The sequence below is a fragment of the Calypte anna genome, chromosome 3, assembly GCF_003957555.1.
Source record: "Calypte anna isolate BGI_N300 chromosome 3, bCalAnn1_v1.p, whole genome shotgun sequence".
In the NCBI taxonomy this organism is placed as follows: domain Eukaryota; kingdom Metazoa; phylum Chordata; class Aves; order Apodiformes; family Trochilidae; genus Calypte; species Calypte anna.
In genome coordinates this window covers 38,825,733-38,852,612 of record NC_044246.1, presented here as the reverse complement: position 1 = coordinate 38,852,612, position 26,880 = coordinate 38,825,733, and the positions used below count along the sequence as shown (strand labels likewise).

Genomic DNA, 26,880 nt, shown 5'->3' with positions numbered 1-26,880 from the left:
GAACTGCAAGATGACAGTGAAACACCTCCTAAAATTAAGTGTTTCTCCAGAAATGGAGCTGCTAGTTTCACAGTAGGAATGATAAGGTTTTCTAAATTCCATGTTTTGGCTACTATAACCAGATCTCTGATAAGACGTCAGACTGCCTATAACATTTAGCTTTTTTAATTATAGTTAAAAAACAATGGGATTTTGGAGCCTAATTTATTCAGCTGACCACTTCTTTGCTTCTGTAAGCACCTAAAATATGAAAATCTGCCATAAAATAATTAGGCTTATTCTACATTTTAATGAATATTTAACAATAAAAGTTTGGAGAAGATAAAGCTCTGAATTCTTCCAGAAAGTTTCTTTGACTTGCAAACCCCTAAACAATCTGTGAAATAAAGCAAAAAATCCATCAAAACAGGGTAAGGACTGGTAAGGACTACCATATCTATATTCTCCCACCCAACCGTCTCTTTTAGAGTCTGATACAGAATTCAAGACCAGAACATTGGTAAGAATAACTGCAGTAAGTAAAAAACATACCTTTAATAACTGACCTGTCCAGAGAGGCATCAGCAGCTCTGCTTGCTCCTGGCTGACCACTTTAAAGGGCTCACAAATGCTGAGCAGAGGGGCCTAAATTGTGGCCTTGCATGACAGCAGCACCCTTCCCACCAAGGTTTTGACGGAGGGAACCCATCCCTCATGCATCTGTTTTCCTTGGGATTCACTCCAAGCTTCCAGAAGCACAAAGCAAAGGAGAATTAGGCCTGCCAAACTCAGAGCAATGCATCAGGGACAGAGCACTTTAAACTCCCCAGGTGACAGTGATTAAAACCAACTGCTGGGTTAATTAACATCACAGGGCAAGCAGTGGTCACCACAACTCAAGCTGGGCACCCAGTGCACCAGGACAGTTCCCACTGTAGCCAGTGGTGATCTTGCCAACTAAACCAGAGCAAGAAGCAAACATTTGCTGTAACCAGTGCCAGATGATCCCTTCTGGACAGCAACCACCTCAATGCTTGAAACATCTTGCAGAACATTTTCTTTCATCCATCAACACACCAGGAAAGTACTCACAAGGTCTTGTGCAGTGCCAACAAAGTTAACAGAGTGTCCTCAAGCAATGACCATCAGCTTCCTCTCTGTGAAAGCTCTGAGCTCAGACCCCTTGGTAGCAGAGGTCAGCAGGGGCTAATGGGTAGAAAGAGAGCTGAAGAAAGCAGCACTGCCCCTACAGAATCAACTATGCAGCCCACGGGCTTGGGCATGCTGAGATCCATCTACTTTTCCTAGATATACCACATCTTACAACAGGCAGCTACCAGGGCAGCTGCCACCGACCCTGCTGCTTCCCCATGGATACCTCTGCAGAGCCTTTACTCATTAATCTTTTTCAGGTTGCTCTTATAGCTCATATAAATAGGAAAAATTCCCCAGCCTGCTCAGCTGGTGCCTTTGAAGTGATAGAAACATCACTAAGGTGAAAAAAGCTTTTCTCTTTTTTTATTCCTCCAGTGTACAAAAAAAAAAAAGAACCTACTCAGAAGCTTTATTTCCTCTCTCTCATGCACACACGTTTTTTCTGTCAAAAAATGCTCACCTACATTATAATCATGATCTGTGTGGTCATATGGCTGTTGGCAAACACACATAGCTTTCAGGCACCCTGTGAAGGGAAAGGTATGACAGTGTCAATCAGGTACTGAACAAAATCTTCAAGTTTCCTCCCTAGGTTTGGAGTGTACTGTGCCAACCTGGTTCAATCAGTCTGTTACAGTCAACAGCACTTGGACATCCATGCCTACACAGGGGGCTGAATTTGGGCTGTGCCAGTGTTCAGATGGGGTAGGGATACAGGTTAGTTTAAAAGCCTTCTATGTAGAAATCATCATGTTTGATGTCCCAGCAACAGACCCTGTATCACCCATCACCCCATCCCAAGTAGCCAACACACCCCAAGCAGTTACACAGGACCACATATGCTCCTTACATGGTGCTGCCCTGCAGAGGTCAAGGTGGCAAGGGTTACTCCAGATGAACCTCTCCATGGAATGAGTATGTGGTGTTGAATGTGATGCTAAGAGTGTCTTTCCAAGATAGTCACCTCTTTTTGGAAGGAAAGCCAAGCTCTAATGACAGGAACAAACCACATCTTGTTCACTTGTCATGTGGCAGGTCAGGGCTATGTTCTGTCTGTGTTTGTTTCATGAGGAATTGCAGGACATCATCTGAGAGTCCAGGTGTTCTCTTTCTTTCTTCCAAGACAACTTCTCCCTCAGCTGGCTTTGAAAAACAGGGAGTGGTAGGGTGGTTTGGAAAGATTTTACATCCATCTCTGTTCAAGACCACCTGGGCCATTTGCAGGCAACGTGACACATATTTTGTTCCATCCTGGTTTGCTAGCTCTGAAATCTTCTGTGACAGACATTGTGATGCAGCCTCATAGGTGGGATCCAATCTGTCTGGATGTTTTTTGCAATACATTTTGTAGAAGCCATCAAGAGATTTCCTGATCCTGGTATCTTCCACTCTGTCATCTTCATACATCCAGGAGAGAGCAGCATTGTGAGGTTCAGTGGGCTCACACAGCCCTGCTGTTGGAGAACATCTCACGTTTGCTTTCTCAGAGCCCTCAGCAGAAAAACCTGGAGGAACTGCAGAAGGTAAACTGTTCTGTCCTGCAAGCACAAGATCAGTGAAGTTCATTAGTCAGCAGGTCACCCCTGTGGCAAAACCTTTTTTTGTCCCCTCTCACTGCTGTCTGGAGAGGAGGCTCTGTGCAGGAGTGAGCTAAGTAATGTTCTAAACTCATTTGGACTGCCAGAGGGGCTTGCTGCATAGACTCAAAGATGATGGGCTGTATCTGGAGATTTCATACTTGTCCCAGAAACCAACACTGTTACAATGGCTGTATGGATTTTGGGAATGGGGCTTCCAAAAGGGGATCTTGTGCTTCCCCATGAAGTCCCATTTTTGCAGCCCAGCTGCACTAAACACTCTTCCCACTTCCTGCAGGAATTTTTATATATAACATTTATGTAAAGGTCTCATTCTTATCTAGCTCTTCTACTCCTTCCTTGCTGACCCACATGTCTGGATAACAGTCAGGGCTATGGTTCTCTTCTGCTTCAATGCAATCAAGAGGGATGCTCTGAACTTGGACATAATTAACACAGGCAACAGCATCACCAAGATGGTCAGCAAGCCACACACAACCTCTAATATGAAAAGCCTCCATAAAAAGACCTTGAATAGAGCTCTGGTACCCAGGGAGTGCCTCTAACTGCAGACTCATCTTCAAGCCCACTGCACCAGCCTGTTTGCCAAGCACCTGAGTCACCAACTAAAAAATTTTCCAGGGCTCAGCCAGAGGTTGCACAGCCACCATCTGCAAATTACGTAAGCAGGATGCAGGGAGTCAGAAAATAGCTTGGTCTTTTCTAATTCTGTGAAATATGAAGCAGAGTAGTTCATTTTGGTAAAAGACTATGTTCAAAGGAAATCACAGCGTGGTGGCAGAAAGCTGTTCGTTCCTTCCCAGTACACAAAGAGCTACCCTCCCCTTCCTGAGTGGTTAGAGATTCATTAAAATGAAGTTAAGATGTCTGTGCAGCCATACTGTACATTGACTCTTTCTTCCTCCTCCTACTTTCTTTGATCTTCCTTTTCAATTTCACTTAATCTCTGATTCTGCAATTTTAAAGAAACTTTTCTTCCTCTTGCAATGTGACATTTCCAATGCAGAGCAAAAAAAAAAGCATTAACATTGATACATGCCATCAGAGCAGCAAATCTGAGCTAACCAAAGGGAACAGGTCCATTTTGCCTCAGTAATCTCTCAGCTTTCATGCTCATGTTAAAACTGAAGGCTCGTGCATCTGACAATTCAATCAAGTGGCACTTGCTTTCCAGCTCCTGTGGCAATTGCAAACCTCTGTGCTGTGCTTGCTAATTCTTATACAAGCTCACAGCTGTATTTTGCCAAAGAGCAGCAGCTGCCTCCAGCTATGTTTCTCAACCCTACCTGATCCAAGAAGAACAAAATCCTGCTGGTTTCATGGTGTCAGGAAAGACCTTTGCAATGCTGTTCTGCTTGCCTCCTGTGATGGTAAGCCAGCATGACTTAGAAAGCAGCCACCCTCTGTTGAAGCACAATCCATACAATCCACTGAAGAAGTGTCTGGTGTTTCAGGGGTTGATTAGTCAAAAAGTACTCAGTCATATTACAGGGAGAACAGTTTTCTTTCAGTCACTGATTCGAATCTACGTATTTCTGGTTTTTTAACAGTAGGCCCTATCCCTTTAGTGGACTGCTTTTTCAGGAAAGCATTTTTTAGGCAAGACATGGAAAGTTAGACAAAGAATTCCGGAGTCAATTTAAATTCCACAAAGCTGCATCTTTCCTCATCTTTACTGACAATTTCCCAGTGCCTCAAACTATGTGCCAAGACTGACCTTTGCAAATATGCTTGACCCTTTTGTTCTGTTATCAGTTGAGGAAGAGATGCTTCAGAGGGTGCTGACACCCTCTGAAGAGGGTGAAACTGTTATAATGCACACAGCTCCTGAATGATTTACAAACCACAGGGCACAAGCTAACACAGAGTGGCTGGATGCCTGCAGGGTTCAGAAAGACCTTCTCAGCTGGGGCCAACATACAGCACACAAGAATGCCACATGGGCCAAAAATGTGCAACACTAAACTCATCAACCCCTTTCCCTCTCCATGCACCTGCATCCCTCAAGAAGGCTGGGATTCCCTGATAATACACAGTAGTATTGCTTCAAAGCTTAGACCTCTCTGGCCAACTCTCAACAGCAGGAGAAACATAGTTTTGTAGCTTCTTTGTATTTCCATGGCAAATTTAACAACACATATGTCACACACCCTTGTGTTAGCTTGATCCATCACCCACAGAAATCAATGCAAAGATGAACAGGGCTGAAAACTCATACTCCATTCCCTTGAAATGGAGTTTCTTCACCTGAGAATCTGGCTCAAATTACTTTTAGCAATTTTCACCCATTTATATTACCAAGCGTGTGCTTAAGGGAAAAAAAACAAACCAACCACCCAAATAAAAACAGCCCCCAAACCTGAAACAGGTCATTACTCATGTCTCCATTTCATTCTCACATGATGGATAATCATCAGTAAGAGCATATATTACTTCATCTGTGCCTGCACTCCATGCTAATTGAAGTTCAGCATTTGCAGCTTATTAGTAAAAGACCCGGGGGCTGATAAAAGGTTACTCTTTGTGTTTATAAACCCACTGATGGAAATTTAAAGTCTCCATCTGGTACAAGCACATCACCCCAACTGCCCAAAGCATACAACCAAATCCTGCTTTGGACCTGGGCCACTCTAACTGATGCAAAAACTCTGTAATATTATTATTTATTTGCACTTCTACAACCCCAGCTCACATAACAGTGTGAGTCTGCACGTAACTGTGTCCAAGCACATACAGTCAGAATGTAAAATAAGACATCCCTCAAATATCAGAGCTCCTACAGGACTGGCTTTCTGGGGAAAGGAATCACACACCCTACCCCCCACCTCTTCCAAGTTCAGGTGGGCAGCAATCTGCAGCTGCTTCATTAAGAGCTGTGTTGCTGTGATCTCTGCCCCTTGCAGGGGCTTAGCTGGATGCCAGCAGCTGCTCATTCTCTGGTTACACCACCTGTAGCTGGATTTGATGAATCCTCCTGCCCTCTCCCACGCTGTCTAGACTGCCTTCTGGGGACCCTGCTTGTGGGATGCATGGCTCCCTTCCTGCCCAGTCCAACAAGGCCCATCCTACTATCAGGATCTGGGAGACTCACACTTGAGATTTGAGTATGGGAGAACTAAAATACAGTGTTTGTCATCAGCAGTTCTGTGAAAAGAGCAATTACATTACTTATTTTAGGGCAGGAATCATTTGCCCTGGGATTTAGGAATGACTCAGCCCTGGCACAGATGGAGGTCGAATACAAGCTACCAAAATCTTTCCTTTGGTGAGACTATCCCAAAAGTCACCAGTACTTCACCTACTGTCCCTGGGAGTAGATGAGGCTTAACATAACTGAACACAGCTTTTGTTCACAGTAGTCGAAGAGCAGAAGCAGAAGACCTGTTCTAGTTGGGGAGACAAACTCTAGCATGGACTCCAATGACAATTTAAATAGTGCCTTTCCTGAGGCACCACAATGACTTCATGTCAAATTCAAGATCTGCAAGAGGCCACAGATCCTGCCTCTATGCACATCATAGTTAATTGGTGCTCCCAAACTTTTCCTCAGACAGAAAGACAGAAGACACTTATCTGTCCACCCCAAAGTCAGCAACTTCTTGCTCTGGACAACCCACTTGCCTTGGACCTTGACACCTGTACCTCAGCATGCTTTCTGCTTACCCACGAGTCTTCTCCCTGTGACTCGTTACAGCTTAAGTCAACAAATTCTCAGCATCCATAGACAATGATTAGTCACACAAGAACAACAAAGGTTACTAGCTGTTTTGGTTTATGGACGCATTTAAAAAGGGCCATTCAGAAGTTCTCACAGACTGTATTATTTCTCTTTTTCCATCAAGCTGCCAGCAGGTACCTGTGGTGAAAGCAATCACCCACAAATAAGACAGGATCCCTAATTTTGTGATTGCTCTTGGGCAATAAGACAGGCACACATAGATGCCATCCCTGAGTGTTGATACAGCCCTCTTACTGCTCCTAGAAAATCCCCTCTTGCCTCTACACCAAACATGTCAATATGTCATGGGGAAGCTCAAGCAGAGGAAATACTACTTGGACTTGAGCAGAACTCCCAAATGACAGCAAGTCTGTGCCAAACCACATAATCTGGGGGATGCATCTGCCTGCACAGGAGGCAAAAATAGGTACCGAGTTGCAGCAGAACTCCCTACGTGTCCATGCACCCTTAAAATTGACTGTGTTCAGCACTTGAGACAGCTAATACAGAGAAAACTCTTTTTTTTTTTCCTCTCCATCTGACTCATTTCCAGTGGTATTGCACATATCATCATGGCAATTCCATTCTGGTCTGGGAAAAAAGAAGAAATTTAAGGATAATTTAGCAGGAGCTCATTATACCCTAATCTCACACAGCACCTCAGCCTGCCAGTAATCACATACCAGAGTGCTCAAGCATTGCAAAGCTAGATCTTTTGGGACCAAATCCTATTCCCCTTACTTGCATTAACACAATTTCCACTGATTACAACAGTTTTACATGAACTGTAATATACTTGCATTGTATGGTTTCTACTACTAACATTTAAATTGGAATAGCATTAAAAATCCAAGTATCAAAAGAACCAATCATTCTGCTAAGTGCTGTATGAACACCTATCACTTTGAGTAATGACATATCCTAAAGCCTGCCTTGTACGGTCATGAAGAATTACAGTAGAGTTTACAATTTCTCTGCACACGTTTCTGCCTTGCAGAAAACAGCTGCTTTCTGTATGGGACTGGATGGAGGAAGCATTGTAATCCCTCCCTCAGACCCTCAAAGCCTGGTCCACAGAGAGTGGGTGCCAAGCCACTTTTGCAAACCCCAGAACAAATCCTCATTAGCATTTCCAAAGGGACTGCAGGAGAGGAAGGAGACAGATAAGGGTCTGCATATGGTCTAGGCCCTGCATACAATAGAGATAAGGACTGGGGAGCCAAGTGGGTGGAGGTCTGCTCTGGTTATTCAATCTGATATGTCTCAGTCACAATTACTAAGCAAAAAAGGCCTATAAAATAAGAGGCTGCACTGGTGGGCTTTGGGAGTTCCACTGACATCAATCCCTCCTCCAATGGCTGGCCCAACACTGGACCCAGGACCTGTGATTTTTTATTCTCTCTTTTCTTCTCCTACTCTCTTGCTTTATCATTCCCTTTTCTAAAATTAAGTAACCATGTTTTCCCTGGTTAATGCAGCACTAACATCCCTGTATCCTGGTGGGTTTTTTTGGTGATCTAAATAATCAGCCTTCCTGATTGTGCAGCCTGAATATCAGAGTATCTGCTTTTGTGCTTTTATTCCTTCATTCCTATATGTATATACATACACACACACATATATACTTGTGGGTGATTTGCTTTCCCTTAGAATTGCTCAAAAATAACCTTTAACTGTTAGAGCAATAAAATTGCTAGTTTGTTTGCAGCAAAATAGACCTCGAGTGTTATTTTACCTTAATCTGATCAAGGGGTATTAGAACAGTTGGAGGGGGCTGTCACTCTATGGTTACCCTCAAAGGGTAACTTTTCCCTCATAGGTAAACCCAAGCCTGAGAGATGGCATCTTCTTGGCTGTCCTCTGGGTCAGGTCACCACACATTTCTTCTTGCATTGTTGTTAGGGAAACTTTCCAGTGTTTAAAGCTGAGGCAAAAAGGGAATTTTCAACAAAATTATCGTTCAAAAAGACTGTTGTAACAAGGGAAATTGTTTCCTTGTGGGTATTTAACTTGTGAACTGAAGGTGAAAATAAGAACATAATAAGCCTTGCTACTTTGTTGTCTCCCTGGTGACACACCAACTAGCTTTCTCCTACCATAATATCTAGAAAGCTATATAGCTCACAGCACAATACCTGTGAGACTACAGATGACAAAACCAGCCACATTCTTCATCCACCATGCCATGGGAGAAGCACATGTCACTGTGTCTGACTCCAGAGGAGCTGGCCAGGAGCTGTGCATTTAAGTGCTGGGTGCTGTCAGGAGACCTGAAGAAGGTGAGTGTTGGAGGATGGGCAGAAAGAAAGCAGAAGGGAAGGAAGAGGCTGAAGGGATTTGGGGACTGGAGTAGAAAAGGGAAGAAATGGTAGAGGAATAGCACTGGGTATAGCACAGAACTGAGTCCCTGGCTTTTTTTTTTTTTCTACCTACTGCACATGTGTGGTGTGAAAAGTTAAGGTCAGGGGGCTTTAAGTTGCTTGGAATAAGACATAAGCAGTTTTCTGGGAAAGCATGAACCCTATCTCCCTTAGAATTTTGAAATTCAAGAAAAATAAAAAGCCTGGAAAATGGTAAAGTGCTTTTGAAATGCAATAAGGTGGCACTGCACATTCCCCTAGACACTCTTTCAAATGTCACACTTGTTAAGCTCTGCCCTGCTCCAAGAGCTCACAGCTGACGCCAACTGCACCTTACTTTTAAGGCAGCTGAAAAACTCAGCTAAATGAAATCTTTCAGAAAACACTCTAGTTAAACATGCCAGATTTAATAAACCACAGAGTGAGCCAGCTACAATATGAACACCAACAAATGAACACTGCTTATTTGCTGAGAGTCAACAGACAGACACTGCTGTTATCTCAAAAACCTGTTCCTAAGCAACCAGGCTCCATGGCACAGCGCAGTAGGTATGGGTAAAAGCACCAGCAGCACCATAAAGACCATCACTTATGGCTGTGCCTCAAGAACCAGCTGAGAGTATATCCTGGGTGAAGCCTCAGAGCAATGGACATTGGATGCAACTCTCTCTGAACAGCTGCTGTAAGTGCGTTACCATAAAGGAACATTCCATATTGTAAAGATCCCAGGTTTCTGGAGAGATGGGCAGCAAGACAAGTGGAGTGCCAGGGATTTTATTTTTACAAAGAAAGTTCCTGACTTGGAGCTCATCACCATTCTAAAAGCAGAAGTAGCAAAGTTAAGAACTCTTAAAATATCTGTATTTAGAGAGATTTAATTGACACTATTCTGTAGCCAGCAAAACCCCCTAAATCATCCCATTTTGTCTCAAATCGTGATTTTAAAAAAGCTTCTTAAGATAAAAGGTTAAAGGTTTTACTATCCTTTAAGAGTAACCTTTCTCTGGAACACAGTTTATGTATCTGAAAATGTTCACTGTCAGTTTAAGCTATCATCCAGCAGATGAGGCCTTCAAGGGGCTTTATGAAATTTCAACTCTCTGCTGCTTTCCTATTACATATGCAGTTTTGGGAACTGACAGCCAGACTCATGCTTTCTATGTTACACTAAAGACACTCATTTCCAAAAATAAACTCTTGACAAGGATTCTTAAGCTAGTTGCCCAGCCTTAGGTGTTAGGAGAATGCAGGGAAGCAACTGCAAGAATAGCACCACAGATGTTCACGGGCACAGATACAGCAGTGCTGTGCTAGACCAGCCTCTCACCCACACAAAACAACCCAATAGGCTGTCAATCTATGACAGACAGGATTCCACATGAGCACCTCAAGCCAAGCCTCTGCCTTCTCTGCAGAGAACAAGAAACGTCCTGTCAATTCACCAGGACTACAGCATTGCTCTGCTCACAGGGAGGATTCTCACCATTTGAGTAAAGTTTGACCCCTTTCCTCTGGCAAGCAGGCAGAAGCCTTTTATTAACAAGATTTATTTTTACTACTTCTAACCAGTATGCTGTTTTTTGATCCACAGAAGACTCTAATTCAGCTCAAAATCATATTTGTCTTGAAGCTCATCTTATTTCAGAACAAAAGCAAAAGTCCAGAGCTTGAAACCAGTGAGAAACAAATCTGCTGGCCTGTTTTAACTTTTTTTTAAATTATGATTCCAGAAGAAGCTTTCTCTCTCGATTAAAATTGTACAGCTAAGCTTGTCTCCCTTTGTATTTTTTGCCTGCCTAAAAATTGCTAAATCCAGTCTAGTTTCTTATCTTTTTTTTTTTTTTTTCCCAGCTGACTGTACAGAGTAAGGTCTTCACAAACTGCTGACTTTCTGATGTAAGAATTTCCCAAAGACACCTAATTAAGAATTTTTATTCAGCCCCAGGATTCAGTTACTAGCGAGTTTACTACAGATTTTGGAAAAGGATTTGTGATGCCCACCTCTTCAGCTAAGGAGCAAGTTAAGGGAACATTAACTTCCTTAAGTTAAGGAACGTTAAGTGATCCAAGGAGAGTTCTTGAAGAGATGAAGAGGGACTGATGAATGACAACACTCTTCATAGTTCTAAGATAAAAGACGAGCAAGACACACAAAAGAAAGAAACTGTACTTCTAGATGTTCTGCAGATGTTGTCTTGCAGAATGGATAAGCCTGTGAGCTGCAATTAAAAGAGGCCTTGAACATCTATCTGGGTGACAATTAATGATGACCGTAGGCAATTCTTGTAAAAAAAAAAAGCCTGGAAGAGTTATTAAATCCCATTCTTCAGGGCTTCAACAAATCCTCTGCTAGAAGAAAGAACAGGGCCCAACAGATAGGACATTTTATGGTGCAGACACTCAGTTTAGAGAATGGGGATGAAATAAAGAGAGGGAAACCATCTCTTATTCTGAAATATTCAGTAATGACCACTGCCAAAGACAGGAAACAACTCTAGATTACAAGTATTACTGTGTAAAACCATATCACTGTATTTGCAAGTATTAAAAAGAAAATAAAACCCAAAGCAATATCATTTCCTGATCTCTTAAACAGTTTGTCTTTCATTTAGAGTCACACATTTTAATTTCTCGGGAGGACTGACAATCCTCAGCTGATGCTTTTGGCAGGAACAGGAATAAGCAGACAACTCTCACTGGAGATCAATAGCTCAAGTATTAACATAAGTTTACAATAATTCTACCTTCTGCATCTTCTTGCAGGGTGACATGCATGCCAGTTCGCCTGGCAAGACCACAGTGCTATTCATACTGCTAAAACAGATGAAGAAGAGCCAGTCATCATAGTATTTTTATAATGAGAAGAACAGACTAGAAGACCAAAATATTATATTAAAATTCTATAAAAGGTTTGCTTTATTTACAGATGGTGTGAACTTGGAAAAGGAGCAGTGCGGGAGACTGTTCTGTGTACATTGCCATCCCTTGCCATTATAGGATCTGAAGGTCCAATTCATTACAATGTTAGCACCACAAGCATACACACAGTTTATGTGGCATTTCAGCTCTGCTTCCAACAAGCTATGCACAGCTGTGGACAAAAGTAACCTGGGAATCATAGGCAGAAAGGCAGTTTCTAGAATGAGAAAATACTGACAAACAAGATATTTTTAAAGCACTCTTGAACTTTAGGTAAAATTATACTATTTGTTAATTATTTTTGAGAGCAAGAAGGTTATTACATGTAATACTACCATTTAGCCAACTGTGTGGGAGGCCCTACCCTTGGGAAGCCTGAATCCTGATGTGGAATTAATTGATGCCTGGATACCACAGGGCATCTACTGTGAAATGGCTGATGTGGGGTAGAAGAAATGCTCTAAAAACTGTGGAAGATCAAAAGTGAGTCAAACAAGGCAGAAGAAAGTAAGTGCTGACTTAAACATAACTTTCTCCCAATTCCTTAACCTGTACAACCTGCACATACTTACGTTTTTTAGTCAAACGTATTTATGTTTGTTCAACTTTCTATCAACTTTTTAGGTTCAGATCTGAATCAGTGGATTGACTTTCAGAAGTACTGAATACACAGATAGTCTCATCAAATTTAAACATGCCATAGAGCTTTTATATCTTTTAACAATGCCATTAAGCTTTCACATTACTAATTCTTCAGCAGTAGACCGCCAGAAGCAGTACAACAGAAAAAACAAGTGAGGGACCTTTCAGTTCTCAGATTTTATGATCCTGATCTTTTTTGTCTAAGGCCAAATCTGTAAGTGTGAGAATACCACAATAAATGCTTATAGTTGGACTGATTCTCTCTAGATGTGATAGAAATAGCTGAATGTGTGCAGTCTGTCTCTCTTCAGATTAAAGTTCTATACCTCCAGTCCGGATTGATCTTTCACTAAGAACAGAGGAACACTTGCAGAGGTAGTTTACTGAATTTACTTGCAGTAAGATTATTTTAAAACCCCGCTTCTTGCTGAAAATATGCAGCATGTCAAGACAAGCACAAAGGCTTGCACATCTTTTAGAAGCAGAAGTAGAAAAGAACCCTACAAAGATATAATCTTAAGAACAGGTAAATAGCAGGTACAAAGGTAAAGTAATCTACTCATATTCTGGTGAAGATTTGAAGGCAGAGTGAGGCATTTTCCCAGTCTCCCTGCAGGCCTGGTGGGCATTTAACAGTTTGTGCAGAGATGTAGCCAGCCCAGAGTGCCCTGGCACAGAAAGAGCAAACCCAGGTCCTCTCCCCAGCCCTACTCTGTGGGATGTGGAATCACACAGCTTGGGGCTGTTTTTCCAGCATAACCACTGAAGCTTGTGCATCAGATATTTATCAGAAATGAAAAAACAGACTCAAAAATAAGAATGGAAGCAAGATACTGATCTCCACCTATTTGTTTTCCACAGGGTAATATAAGGAACATCCTTATATTGAAGAAATCTGAGAGCTGGATATATCAAACAGTCATCAAGGAAATTTTCAAGAGATAGAAAATGCAATTTCAATAGAATATAATGAAAAGCAAGATATACAAGTTTAATAACTTGGAGGTATTAGCTCATCACTAGTCTGCGGCATTTTGGCTCGCCACGTTACTGAAGAAACATTTGAGCCACCAAGTTTAGCTGCAGTACTACTTGAAATCAAGTAATCAGTAGAAAGATTATTGGACTAGAGCAATAGGCACATTTATAGACCATTCACAAGTGCTGGAGGCTTGAAAACCGCAAGGGCTTATTCTTAATTATCTACATGATGTTTTGGGAATCACTGAAAATCTCTTCCATCACAACCAGCTTGATAGAAAATTACATTTTGATCATAAGTATTTTGCCATTTAATCAGTGAGCTTTCTATAAAAATTGCTGCATTGCTAAACACCAAGCACCGGAAAACTGAAATTGGAAATGGTTATCATGTAAGAGTTGCACTGGCAGTGAATCCTCAAGCCCTTTTTGGGCTGCACTCACCTGCCAAACTTTTCTCAGGTGATGCTGTGACTCTATGACTCTGAATAGACTGAAAAAAACCTGCAGGGCAGAATGGAAGGGATAAAGGAGAAAGCCCTTAAAAAGGAGTATGATTTTATAAGTTAAAAGGAGAAAAAACACTGAGCAAGCAACTAGAGCACCCTCCATCCCTATCTCCTCACTTTGTCCTCTCAGTCATGAGAAAGATTTGGCAATAAAGGCCTTTCTCTGCTACATTTCTGCTTTGCCCCTGAAGGTCAAACTGTTAATAGGTTCCACATTTGCATCCTTTTAGCTGGCTGCACAGCCCACAAGTTCTGCTTTTTAAGGAATTTCTGAGCCATTAGCAAATCTGGGTCCACTCAAACCCCTAATTTCTGCCCCAAACCACACAGTTCACCTGCATTACTCATGAGCACAACTCTGGGTAAACTATGAAGGTCAGTGAGTGCCCAAATCCATACTAGTAACACACAGCAATTCTGCACCAGGATGGCTCTGCTGAGAAGCTTCACATCCTTTATTAGGCGAGAGCCTGGATTTGTGTGTGAGCCACTTCCTTGGGCAGTCTTTCAGTAACAGCTTCAACTACTGACGAACTGTGGTTAGTGATAGTTACTGCAACAATGCTATGTTTGTTCACCATACTTTTAAGGACACAGGTGTCACACAAGAAAAAGATCTTGCATCACATGTAGCTTGAAAACATCTTGTGATGTTCACAGATACTTGTGAACAGAAAAATAATTCATTCTGGAAAATAAAAGCAAATAAAGGACAGATAAACCTATTCAAATAAAAAGGCAAATGTTTAACATAATGAATACCTTAATATTGGACAATTTTATCCAATGAGAAAATTGGCTTTGTATGATACATGTATGATATAAAACAGTTCCTTAACAGTGAAAGCAGATTCCATTTTTCAAATAAAACTGTAAGTTTACCACTATTTAATTTCCTATATCTGTGCTGGAGATATTCCTGACAGCTGTGTTCTATAAGGATGCAACAAGGATGCGAAGGCTCTGAAAGGCATAACTTAGGAGGAGTGGTTGAGGTCACTCGGATTGTTCAGTCAGGAGATAATGAGGCTGAGGGGCAACCTCACAGCAGTGTATGAGTTTCTCATGAGGGGAAGAGATGGGACTGGCACTAATTTCTTCACTCCTGTGATTGATGGCAGGACTGTGGGAAATGGTATGAAGCTAAATCAGGGGAGGTTTAGGTTAGGTATCAGGAAAAGGTTTTTCACCCAGAGGGCAGTTGAGCAGTCGAACAGGCTCTCCAGGGAAGTGGTCACAGCACCAAGCCTGAATGAGTTCAAGAAGCATTTGGATGATGCTCTCAGGCACATGGTGTGATTCTGGGGGTGCCCTACACAGGGACAGAAGTTTGATCTGATGATCCTGATGAGTCCCTTCCAACTCGGCAGATTCTATGATTCTATAACAAGTTAGACTCTCCTGGTTATTTGAGATTTGTTGGAGTGGGATTTGATGGTCCAGATAATCTAGCTGATCATACATTTGGGCAATTTTATTTTAATTTTAATTTTTTTAACACCCCCCAATTTATCATTGGCTCAAGAATTTTGTTTTAAAGGCTTATAGAAAACATAATTCAAACAGGCTGCATTATATGATTATAGTAAATATATGGTATATTTACAAAGAAAGCAGGGAATTCTGAAACAAAGACTTCAGTGAACAGTTTTAGCTCAGATTTTGGGACTGGTCTTCATAGGTTACTTAATAGGGTGTCTTAGATCAAAAGTGGACAACATGAGGAGATAAGTCATTAATATGTATTCCACTACCTTGACAACCTGCTCTCTTTCATTTTCTTGTAAGCCATCCCCAAAGCCTCAGTACCTTTGTAAAGGAGGACACTTCTGCAAACTTGTTCTGCTTAAAGAAGGTGTACCAATAGACATAAGAGCATACTAGAAAATGTTCATATCCAAGAATGACTTGGACTTGAACATTATTAACTTACAAATAAAGTGGGCAGGTGAGTTTCCCATTAGTTAAACCAAGTCAGGAACAGCTGTCAGAAAATAAAACTGATACTTAAGGGATCCTCAGCTCTGAAGTTTTAAAACCTCTATGATCATAACACTACAGTTCTTTATTTCCTCCACTCTACAAAGAAATCTACTTACCACTTCCACACAGTTCCACTGCCTCTTGGTTACAATCACTGCTAAAGATTAAACATAGCTCTTAAGACAAAAGATATATATGACTCCTCCTTTAGCTGGAAAAATGTTTAATGCATTAAGGGCACAAAAAAGGCTGGTGTCCTTGAATAAGCAATTGAATCAAGATAAACTAAAGGTCACTGAGAATTAAAATAAAACAAGTACCTCTCTGTCTGCCCAGAGGCTCAGCAGTGCCCTTATTGTCCCTCCCTAGCACTCGTTCTTTATAATAAAAACGTAAGAGGCCAGTCTGCTGCAACACAGACCTTAAAAAATTCAGAGATTAAGATATTCAGAGGTGGAGGCAAAGGGTACATTTTAGAGACAGCAGCACTTGTCATCTAATGCCGACACATAAGCACAGTGCAGAAAGAGCTAACAAAGCAAAGACAACCTGAAGAAGGCATGCAAGGTTAATCATGGGGTGTGATCCTGTTCTTTTTAAACACAACTGCACCATCATGTACTGCAGCAACTGCATCAACTGGCACGTACTGCATAAAGAGTTGAAAGGATCTTCAGGTTTGGGTTTTTTTTCATTTCTTTTCTTTATTTAACTTCCAGTGCAACAGTGAAAACCTATTCATCGTCCTGCCAAGCCATAAAGAAAAAGAAGCCCAAGAAAAGTTATTTAAATCTGCTCCTGATGAACAAAACACTGATACTACAGGGAGCACAGAGTCAATGTTAAGACAGCAAAGGAATGGTTTGTCCTGGAGAAGCAGAGCTTGTGCAAAGCAGAGAAAAAGACATAAGGTGTTTGTTCCTTGCAGAGAGTCTTGGCAGAAATTACTGCATCTGTCCATGCTGCCTCCTTTCAAATCCCCACTCTCTGTACCAGTTTTCATACTGTGTGGTCAGCTGCCTAATGAGCATTCCCATGGTTAAAACAGTGCATGCATGTGAGGTGCAATGTTCCTCTGGCCAAGGCCCCAGGGAAGCCTTCAGAGCAAAAAACACATTCAGCACAGCACTGCCTGTGCCCACCCTGTCAGCTGTGATGCTGAGGAAGAAGGCTCTGCTGCTCTGGACCATGAGAGAAGTGGTGCTCTCTGCCACTGTTTACCCTGCACAAGATGGGATTCATTCCCCCAGGAAACCCCAGCTAGATACTGAGTTACCCTGATCAATTTGCCAAATCTCACTAAGGAAAATCTCTGTTGGAAATCCCACAGTGGAGTGGAAGTTCACTGCACATTTCAGATGTGCTTCTAGGAAGAAGGTGCCACCACCAGCAATGGCTTTCTGATGTCCACTGACCCTCTCTACCTGCATGCACTTACATCCTGCACGAGTGTCTCACTGTGTTTGAGACCACAGATTCCCAACACAGATATTCACAGATTTCAACAAAGGTAGTAGTAGTGCTTATCTTCTCAACTACATCATAGAATTTTCCCTCACGTTACAGGACATGAATTCAAAGGAGATTTGAAATAAATGCAAATGATGGCAGTTCTTGGGTTTGTCCACAAATCCCTAAGCTTTTCAAATGCGATTTATATGAAAGGAGACAAAAGGATTTTGTACTCTGTAGCAAAATACAGCCCAAGGAAAAAAAGGTCATTGAAAAGAAATTACATCATGGCTACAGGTAAATTATATTATAGACAACTATTTGTCCAAAAGGAACAGTTTGGACTGTGATACACATCAGAATAACCTAATTACCCTTAAAAAATCAGAGAATCTGTAAGTTTACAAAAAAAATAGGACAGGAGCTTTTAATTGTTTTTACTGCAGACACAAACGAAAGACACTGATTAACTTACTGGGCTCAAGAGAGGTAATTATTTTTCAGCAGATGCATCTGTAAGAGCAATTCTGTGACAGCTCCAGATTTAATTTGCCTTTGTTTTATAAAGACCATCTGCACAAATTATTTTTTTCCCTTAGATTTTAGGTTTTGAGATTAACTCTGCTTAGACAAAATGCAGAACTCAATTACAGACCAGTATAAGGATCTCCTGATGCTAGAGACACACACTACAGGCCAAGAAAGCACCCTAGGTGAAAACAGATTTAATTTCCTTTAAAAAAAAAAACAAACCACCATGTCCCAGTTTTGTAAAAAATATTAAAAAGATGATGGAGAACAGATTACCGAGCACATATGAAAGGGAGAATATTTTAAGTTTTCTGCCTTGAAACAAGCTATGATGTATTTTAATAAAATACTCTCTTACAGTTTCACTCTGCAATATTACTCAAAGAGCAGATAATTTAGGTAACAATATCATATTATACTGTAAATTCACAGACTTGGAAAAGTGTTCAGCAAGAGATGCCTACATCTTCAGATCAACTTTCCCAATGCTGTTTCTCAGATCACTGCAGCCTGTACCACTGATACCCACTCTCGTTATGCTCGGTAGAAGTAGAGGAGGAGAAAAGTGCAATATCATCCCACAGTAAGTGTGGATTAGTGCAGAAATTTATGGCACCATGCCAGCCCATCCTAACCAGGGTGTCAAGTTCATCACCAGCAGCTACTGACTTTGCAGACTTTCATACAGGCCAGCTCACCAGCGTCTGTTTTATGATGAACTATTAGGCCAGCTCAGGGTTACCTGGCTGGCTTTGGCACTGGGCAGACCCACAAGCAACTCAAAGCCCCTAAAGTACAGGGAGCACTCTAGCTCCAACCCAAAAGACTGGCCATAGGGTCAGCACAAGAGCTGACTACGAAGAAAAAAAGCCTTACCAAGAAGAATTACTAGAGTCTCCAGAAAAGCAGAGGAATCCTTCTTTGGACAGCTGTCCCACAGATACTTTTAGCCCAACAGGCTTTGGTATCTGTGGGATCTCACTATTATTTTGAAGGTAAGGCACCAGGTCAAAGTTTCAAGGTAGGAAAGGCAGACCTGCTTCAGCAGTTTTGACAAACAAAAGCATTAGCTGTGTGTGACCATTGTTCCCAAATGCATTAACGGCTGCTTCTGAGAAAACTTGTCATCTCCCCTGCGAAGCTTGACTTCTGCTCCAAGCACCCGTACCCCTACCCCTCTACCAACACTTGTCTGCCATGTATTTACTTCTTGGAGCTCCACAGAGATAGGAACAGTGCAGTAGGTTTTATTTACTCAGATTAATCCACTGAATGAACTCTATCATCCATGCTAAGTCTTCTCTAATAGGCACTGAGCATCAGGATTTCAGGAGGCATCCACAGAGTAAGACACCATACAAAACGAAGTGAGCGGTACTTGGTTTCATGCTCTCCTTCAGGTGTATACGTTCTGCAGAGTGTCACAGCCTGTATGCCATCCAGCCCCAAGAGTGCTCTTTGTATCAAGGTGTACCTAAGGTACAACAGGTGGTTTATTGCACTCGTTTTGTCTTAGTTTTTTGCCTTTAAGCAGGACTTGACGTGCATCAAAGCACATTTGGGACAGTGTTATTTTTCAAAGACTGCACTGAGCTTCAGGGAATATTGGCATAAACCTTAATGAAAACTGAGATGATCCTGTAAACATTCCCAGAGGAAAAACAGATGGGTTTGGGCAGAGTGTTATGGAAAGGACAAAGCAAGAGTTAAATCAGCAGTCACACAGATGATGTTCTAACAGATGCAGTACTGGGAACATTTTCTTCTCCAGGTTACTAACAGAAAGATGAGGCAAGGAAGACAGAGCAGCACCCAGACCTATGGTCATGGTCCAACCATGAGAAGAGGAAACAGAGACCAAAGGGCAATACCTGGCACAGCACCTCCTTTTCCATTTTGGTTCCTCTCACTGTTGCAGCCTTACTATCAAAGCAACCTGCCAAAGGTAAGGGCAGTATGCATTCCAGGTGCATTATTCCACAATATCTGGACTCCAACTAAAGTTTTCTAAGGCAAACAAGCATCTAGAGTACTGAGCTGATAGTTAGTATACTCATATTCTGAATAACATGCATTTTATAGTCCCGACAATGTTTATTCTCAAAGCATTACTCCTCCTTATGCAAGCAGGAAAAGTGCAGAGAGGGAAACCATGGCAGGAGCTGTATGCAGCAGAGCAGTGGGATGCCTGCAGCATGCACACAAGCCTCAAGTCCTTGTCTGGTCCCTGCACCCCCAAAGAAGATGGGCTCTGCTTTTGCTTCACTGCTCTCTTCTTTCATCACAGGTGGAAACATAACATGGAGCCAAACCACAGGGATATTCAGATACGTATCCAAACGCTCCATCCAAGTTTCCAGCAACAGGTAATTTCTGTGGCTCATTCATTAGTCATCAAACCAAGAGCTATTAGGGATACTGTGGTGTTCAGAAGAAAAATCCACAGGAATGTTCAGGATTCCTCAAAGAGGAGCAGAAACAACTGTTTTCAAATTGGCAATAAATGGTGTTTTGCAAAGGGAAAACCCCAGACACATGATCAGATGTAACAGCTTCCAAAACAGAAGTGAAGGCTGCTTATTTTCTCATGTAATAATTAAGGGAGAGAACCAGAGTCCTGCAACAAGACAGTAACTTGCTGGCTGAGAAAGGCTATGGAGGTCTGTTTGAGAGATGAGGAAAATGGGAGGGCCCAGCTGTTGCCAGGCTGGGCTTCAAAAACCTTGAAAGACTTAAAGTAAATCCCTCCACTTAGACTCCTGAACTGAACCAAATCAAACTTCTTGTCCTCTCTTTAATTTTGGTCACCCCAGTGTTTTGGGACCACTCTGGTCTTAGTAATACCTACTCCAAGATGCCACAGGAATAGAGCAGGATCTTGAGGCACAGAGAGTAACAGCATTTCAAAGGAGACCAAATTTGCCCCTTGGTGCAGCAGCACAGTTCTGGTATACTGCATTTCTTTCCATGGCTTAGCTGCAAAGAGAATTTGACTAAGTTTGACCATGACACACTTACCAAGTACCAGTTTGGGAAGACAAATTCTGACTTTCATGCATAGCTGAGAAAAGGTGAACTGTCAGGAGAGACACACCCTTTCATAGGGATTGCCTTCTGAAATTATCTTAATTCTAAGAAGTGGTCAGACTGGCCTACTTTTTGTTGTTGTAGGAGGGTCTAGAGCAGGGAAACCATTGCTATCATCCCAGAAAGCACAGATTGCACAACTCCAATACAAATGCAATTAGATGTTGGAATCTAGAAACAGCACAGAGATCTTGGTATGTGCTACAGGATAGAAGATTTGGCAAACTAAGGATGTAACAAAGCAGGTTACTAGCCTGAAATATTAAAACCAGTCAAATACACTTTTTAAAGGTGGACTGTTGCCTGGAAGATACCATGAAGTTTTATATCACCTCATTTTATGTCTAACTCTTCAGCACACAGTAGAGACAGCAGTTGACTGATCCCTACTTGAACAGGAAGGTTCAAGGTTAAGAGAAGGTTATCAGGAGTAGCCAGCATGGATTTAGCAAGGGGAAATCTTGCTTGACTAACCCGATATCCTTCTACAAAGGAATGACAAAACAGGTAGATGAAAGGAGAGCAGTGGATGTCATATACCTTTACTTCAGTAAAGCTTTTGACATGGTCTCCCATAACATAAACATACTCATGAAGTGTGGAATAGATGACTGAACCTCTATCATCTACCAACAGTCCTGGCTCACTGGGGACATCCCAGATGACTGGAAGTTGGCAAATGTCACGCCAATCCACAAAAAGGGCCGGAAAGAGGACCCAGGAAACTACAGGCCCGTCAGCCTGAGCTCAGTGCCTGGCAGGGTCATGGAACAGATCATCCTCAGTGTAATCACACAGCACCTGCAGGATGGGCAAGGGATTAGACCCAGCCAGCACAGGTTTAGAAAGGGCAGGTCATGCCTGACCAACCTGATCTCCTTTTATGATCAGGTGATCCGACTGGTGGATGAGGGGAGGGCTGTGGATGTGGTCTACCTGGACTTCAGCAAAGCGTTTGACACCGTCTCCCACAGCATCCTCCAGAAAAAGCTGTAGAGGATTGGCAGAAGTAGTGGAAGTAGTGGATTCTCCATCCCTGGAGATATTTAAAAAGAGACTGGATGTGGCACTCAGTGCCATGGTCTAGCAACCACAACGGTGGTTCAAAGGTTGGACTTGATGATCTCTGAGGTCCCTTCCAACCCAGCCAATTCTATGATTCTATAAGGTGGATTGATAACTCTCTCAAGAGAGTTCAGAGGGTTGTGATAAGTGGTACAAAGTTGAGTTGGAGGCCCGTGGCTAGTGGTGTTCCCCAGGGATCAGTGCTGGGTCCAGTTTTATTCAGTATCTTCATCAACAACCTGGATGAGGGGATGGAGTGCACCCTCAGCAAGTTTGCTGATTACAACACTTAGTGGAATCATAGAATTGGCTGGGAATACGAAGCTGGGAGGGGTGGCTGATACACCAGAAGGCTGTGCTGCTATCCAGTGAGATCTGGACAAGCTGGAAAGTTGGACAAAGGTTCAGTAAGGACAAACGTAGAGTCCTGCATCTGGGTAGGAATATCACCAACCACCAGGTACAGATTAGGGGATGTCCTGCTGGAAAGCAATTCCATGAAAAAAGATCTTGGAGTTCTAGAGGACAGTAAATTCTCCATGGGTTCAACAATGTACCCTTGTGGATAAGAGAGCCAATGGTATCCTAGGTGCATCAGGAAAAGTGTGTCCAGTAGATCCAGTGAGGTTCTCCTCCGCTACACTCTGCCCTGGTGAGACAACACCCGGAATACTGCATCCAGTTTCAGGCTCCTCAGTTCAAGAGAGACAGGGATCTACTGGAGAGAGTCAGACAGAGAGCTATGAGGATAATTAAAGGTTGAGCATCTCTCCTATGAAGAAAGACTGGGAGAACTGGGGCTGTCTAGCCTTAAGGAAAGAAGGCTTAGAGGGCATCCTATTGATGTCTATAAACATCTGAAGGGTGGGTGTCAAGAGGAAGAGGCCAAACTCTTTCCAGTGGTGCCCAGTAATAGGACAAGGAATAATGGGTTTAAGTGAGAACTTAGCAAGTTCCACCTAAACATAAGAAACTTTATTACTGTGAAGGTGATGGAGCACTGGAACAGGCTGCCCAGAGAGGGTGTGGAGTCTCCTCTGGAAACTTTCAAAACCCACCTGCATGTGTTCCTGTGTGGCCTGCCCGTCCTGGTTTGGGCCAGGATAAAGGTGATTTTCTGTCTTGTACTTTTGCTTTTAGCTAAGTTTCTCAGATAGTGTGTGCTTCTAGGATTGATAACACTTGATGTTTATAGTTACTGCTAGAGACTGGTATGCAGAGCCAAGGACACTGCTCAGCTCTGAGGAAAACATTTTACCGTCCAGAAGGAGTAAAGAGGTCCCACCTGAACCCTCCTTTGGGGAGGAACAGACAAGATAGATACCAGAATTGACCAAACAGAGTATTCCATCCCATATACGTCACACTCAGTATAAATTTGAGGCATCATGAGGGCCGAGCCAGATCTTTTCCGGATCTTTTCCTGATTTCCTGCTTCCCTTCCTTCACCCGGCATCCTGGAAGGATCCCGTCCGTTCATCTGCCTGTGGTCCTGATCCGTGCCAGCCCATATCTGTGTGTTCCTGCCTCCGGTTCCCAACTGCTGCCGACTCCAGGAGTCCAGCCTGGACTTTCCCAGGGCTGCCCTACAGCCTCGGTGGTGACGTGAGAGTTACTGGGGGAAAGGAGGGGGGAGGAATGTGGTATCCATTTTCCTGTATATTTGTATATATTTAGTAATTTTTCCTATTTATCATTACTGTTCATTAAAGTTGTGTAGTTTAGTTTCCAACCCATAAGTCTCTCTCCCTTATTCTCTCTCCTTTCTTTATCAAGGAGAGAGAGATTAATAGAGAGCGTCTGTTATTCGGTTTAATTGCCGGGCCAGTGTTAAACCCTGACACCTGCCCTAGGTTATCCTGCTTTGGCAGGGGGGTTGGACTCAATGATCTCTAGAGGCCCCTTCCAACCCCCTAACATTCTATGACTCTGTGATCTAAAGATATTTTGTTGCCAGGTATTGTTCATATTAGAGAAGTTACGAGGAATTTAAATGACTGAATGTTTTGTGCATGAGTGTGGGAATAGCACAGGCAAAAATCATCATTTTCTGTCCTGTGCGAAGAATCACATTTCACAACAGTGCCTGTTCACCCTCTTTCCCTGTATGGTTTAACTCATCCTCGTAGGTATGCATTTCACAGTTGCTAATTACAGAGCACTATGTTTACACTTTGAGTATGAGATCAATCATTTTTGCTTTCATGATTCCTTCTCTTAAAGGAAAAAAATGCAGAGCTAGATCTGGGTTATGTCATTCAGATACTCATAAGGAATAAAGCACTGTCTCCAATAACTATCAGCAGATTATTGAAAGCTAACAGCAATAAATGATTTCTTAGCGACATAAAAATATTTCCCTTTATATTCCAGCATTGCTGGGCTGAAGAATCCTAATATTTCCTCATATTCAGTCTAACACAGGAACGAAAGCCACTGGCACAAACTCAGTGACTCAGCCACTGAAGCTAACTCCACTTCTGGAATGCTGCCACAGACTTTGCAGATGATTCACACAAGCACACATGCTATTAGACAAGTGCCTCATGTAAAATAATAATTATCAGCAATTACAAACATCCTACCACAAAGCAGTGGTGCAGTATGAAATGGATTTTCTCAAGCTATTTTCTTTTACATCTTCTGTTGCCTTCATTATATTTTAATTAAAACTGCATCAGGAGAAAAATTAACCTAGGAATAACCTCATTAGACAATCAGAGAAGCAGCAATGTAGAGCAATGCTAAATTCATCAGGGATTGCAGATGGTAGCTCTTATAATCAGGTTCTGCTTCAGTTCAGCACTTCAGTAAAAAGTTCACTCCTTCAAGAAAATACTGCTAGACTATAAGATGCCACAAAAGAGATCTCTCTTGTGCTGCACTGTGAACAGGAGTAAAAATGATCTATTTCTAATTTTTATAGACTATAATTGCTTAAATCATTACATTCAGAATAAGTTGATACTATGAAGAGTAGAGAAGGACTTGTGGCTAGGCACTGGGTCAGTGTATAATGGGTGAGTAATCCTGAGGTCTGCACATGTTACTGTATAAGTATGCCATGTGTGGATTATCCATTAACAAAGTTAAAATACCACTGTAAAATCCACTCATACACAAACATAACCTAAGCTGTGAACCAGAAAAAAGTTCGTCCTCTTCTCCAACCCTCCATTGCCTGCTTTTCCACTGCAACAACTCCCTTGCTTCAGTTTCCCTTCTGCTTCTGGGCAGGTTATCCAAGGATTTATTTTCAAGCAACAGACCTTCAGGAGGTACAGACTATCAAAGGCAAGAGTTGTATGCATTAAAGCATTGGTATCAGCTTTGGTATCACTGGTATTTTCCTATCTGAAGAATGGGAATATCACTTCCTCTTTTCTAAAGGGGAAAGGAAGGCGGTGTGAGGCAGGATTAGATCAGAAGTATATGCAGTCTCCTAAGTTAGAGACTGGATGTGGCACTCAGTGCCATGGTCTAGCAACCGCAACCGTGGTTCAAGGGTTGGACTTGATGATCTCTGAGGTCCCTTCCAACCCAGCCAATTCTATGATTCTAAGTTCCTGCCCCTTGCAGTCTGTTCCAGGTGACAACGGGGAAATCTGACATTGGTGATATGTAGGTGATCTGACACTTGAAAAATTAGGCAGCCATTAGCATAAGCCTTGATACAATAAGGTATGTATCCGGTATCTCAGCAACATTAGTGTCAGCAAGAACTATTAACTCAGCTTGTTCTTATTGTAAAAACCAGTTCATAATCTTAATATTAGTAAGCTCTCAGCCTCAATAATTTCCTGTAGCATTGAATTTTATAATTTAATTGCCTGCTGTGTAAGGAAGTGCTTGATTTTGATTCAATTACCTTTCCTTTTCCTATCCTCCAACACATGCAAAACTAACTTCTAGATTTACATATTCCTCTCTAGTTCATTATTATTTTCTGGTTTTAACTTATAAAAACAAACCAAACAAGTTTTGCAAAATTATTTCAGGCAGAAGTACACATATAAAATGTGCTGCTACAGCAGTGCCAAAGCCTCAGTTTATCTAGAAGATGTTATAGTGTACTTACATGCTTTCCCACACTTCTTTCTGGTTCTTTTTGCCTCACCTGTCCATATTTTAAAAAACCGTCTTTGCCTCTCAGGCATCACAACGTGTAAAATACTGGGACCTCCTTTAATAATAACATGCATCATGCTATTGCTTAGACATGTATAAAGTAGTCTGCAGGCAACTATGGAAGGCAGGAAGGTGAAGGGCTTTCTTTCTGGACTAACCCAATCTTCTGGAATCAGACAATCTCTATAACATAGGTAGTGCTATCTTTATTTAAAAAATAGTCACTTTTCAAAACTTGAGCTGCCACTTGCACCTACCTCCACACAGGAATGAACGTGAACAGTGCACAGCTAAGAATCCCTCAACGTGCTGAAAAGAACAGCAAGCAGCACATAGCACAAAATACTGTCATTTGCTTGCCAGTGTTTATTACAGCAATAAATAACCAGCTGCCTGCTACCCCTCACATATAGACCTTAGTGTGGAGGCTCATTGTAAACACAGAAGCACTGCTCAGCCTGACAGCATTCCATCTGTGTGTGGAAGAGATTTTATAGGAATATATATGTGCATGTGTAAGCCAGCCAAGGAGCTTTTACAGCATACAACACCAAGAAGGGAGCAGGATGCAGTGGGGGGTTGATAAACTCATAAAATGAAGGAAGAAATCACATGCAGGAGGGCTCCAGGATAAAACTTCATGTACTATAACCCACACTGATGCTGAATCACTGGCCTATGTTGTTTTGTTGTAAAAAAAATTGTGGATGATGAAAGTGCTATATTTTATACTCACAGTCTGCTACTAAAGGGTTATGAGTCACTACTTTTTG

General features: G+C 42.0%; 2 protein-coding genes across 2 annotated transcripts in view; both read right to left on the bottom strand.

Annotated features, from left to right (window-relative positions):
* The window catches only part of CHGB (chromogranin B), a 76,680-nt gene that overhangs the window by 28,545 nt on the left and 21,255 nt on the right, over window positions 1–26,880 (bottom strand). The gene's annotated exons all lie outside the window — the stretch shown is intronic.
* Window positions 1,495–26,880, bottom strand: SHLD1 (shieldin complex subunit 1). Its single transcript, XM_030447445.1, has 2 exons — window positions 26,844–26,880; window positions 1,495–2,672 (listed from the first exon to the last, which is right to left on the bottom strand). Exon 2 carries the CDS (start codon window positions 2,539–2,541, stop codon window positions 2,152–2,154), a length of 390 nt encoding a protein of 129 aa, XP_030303305.1. The 5' UTR covers window positions 2,542–2,672; window positions 26,844–26,880; the 3' UTR covers window positions 1,495–2,151.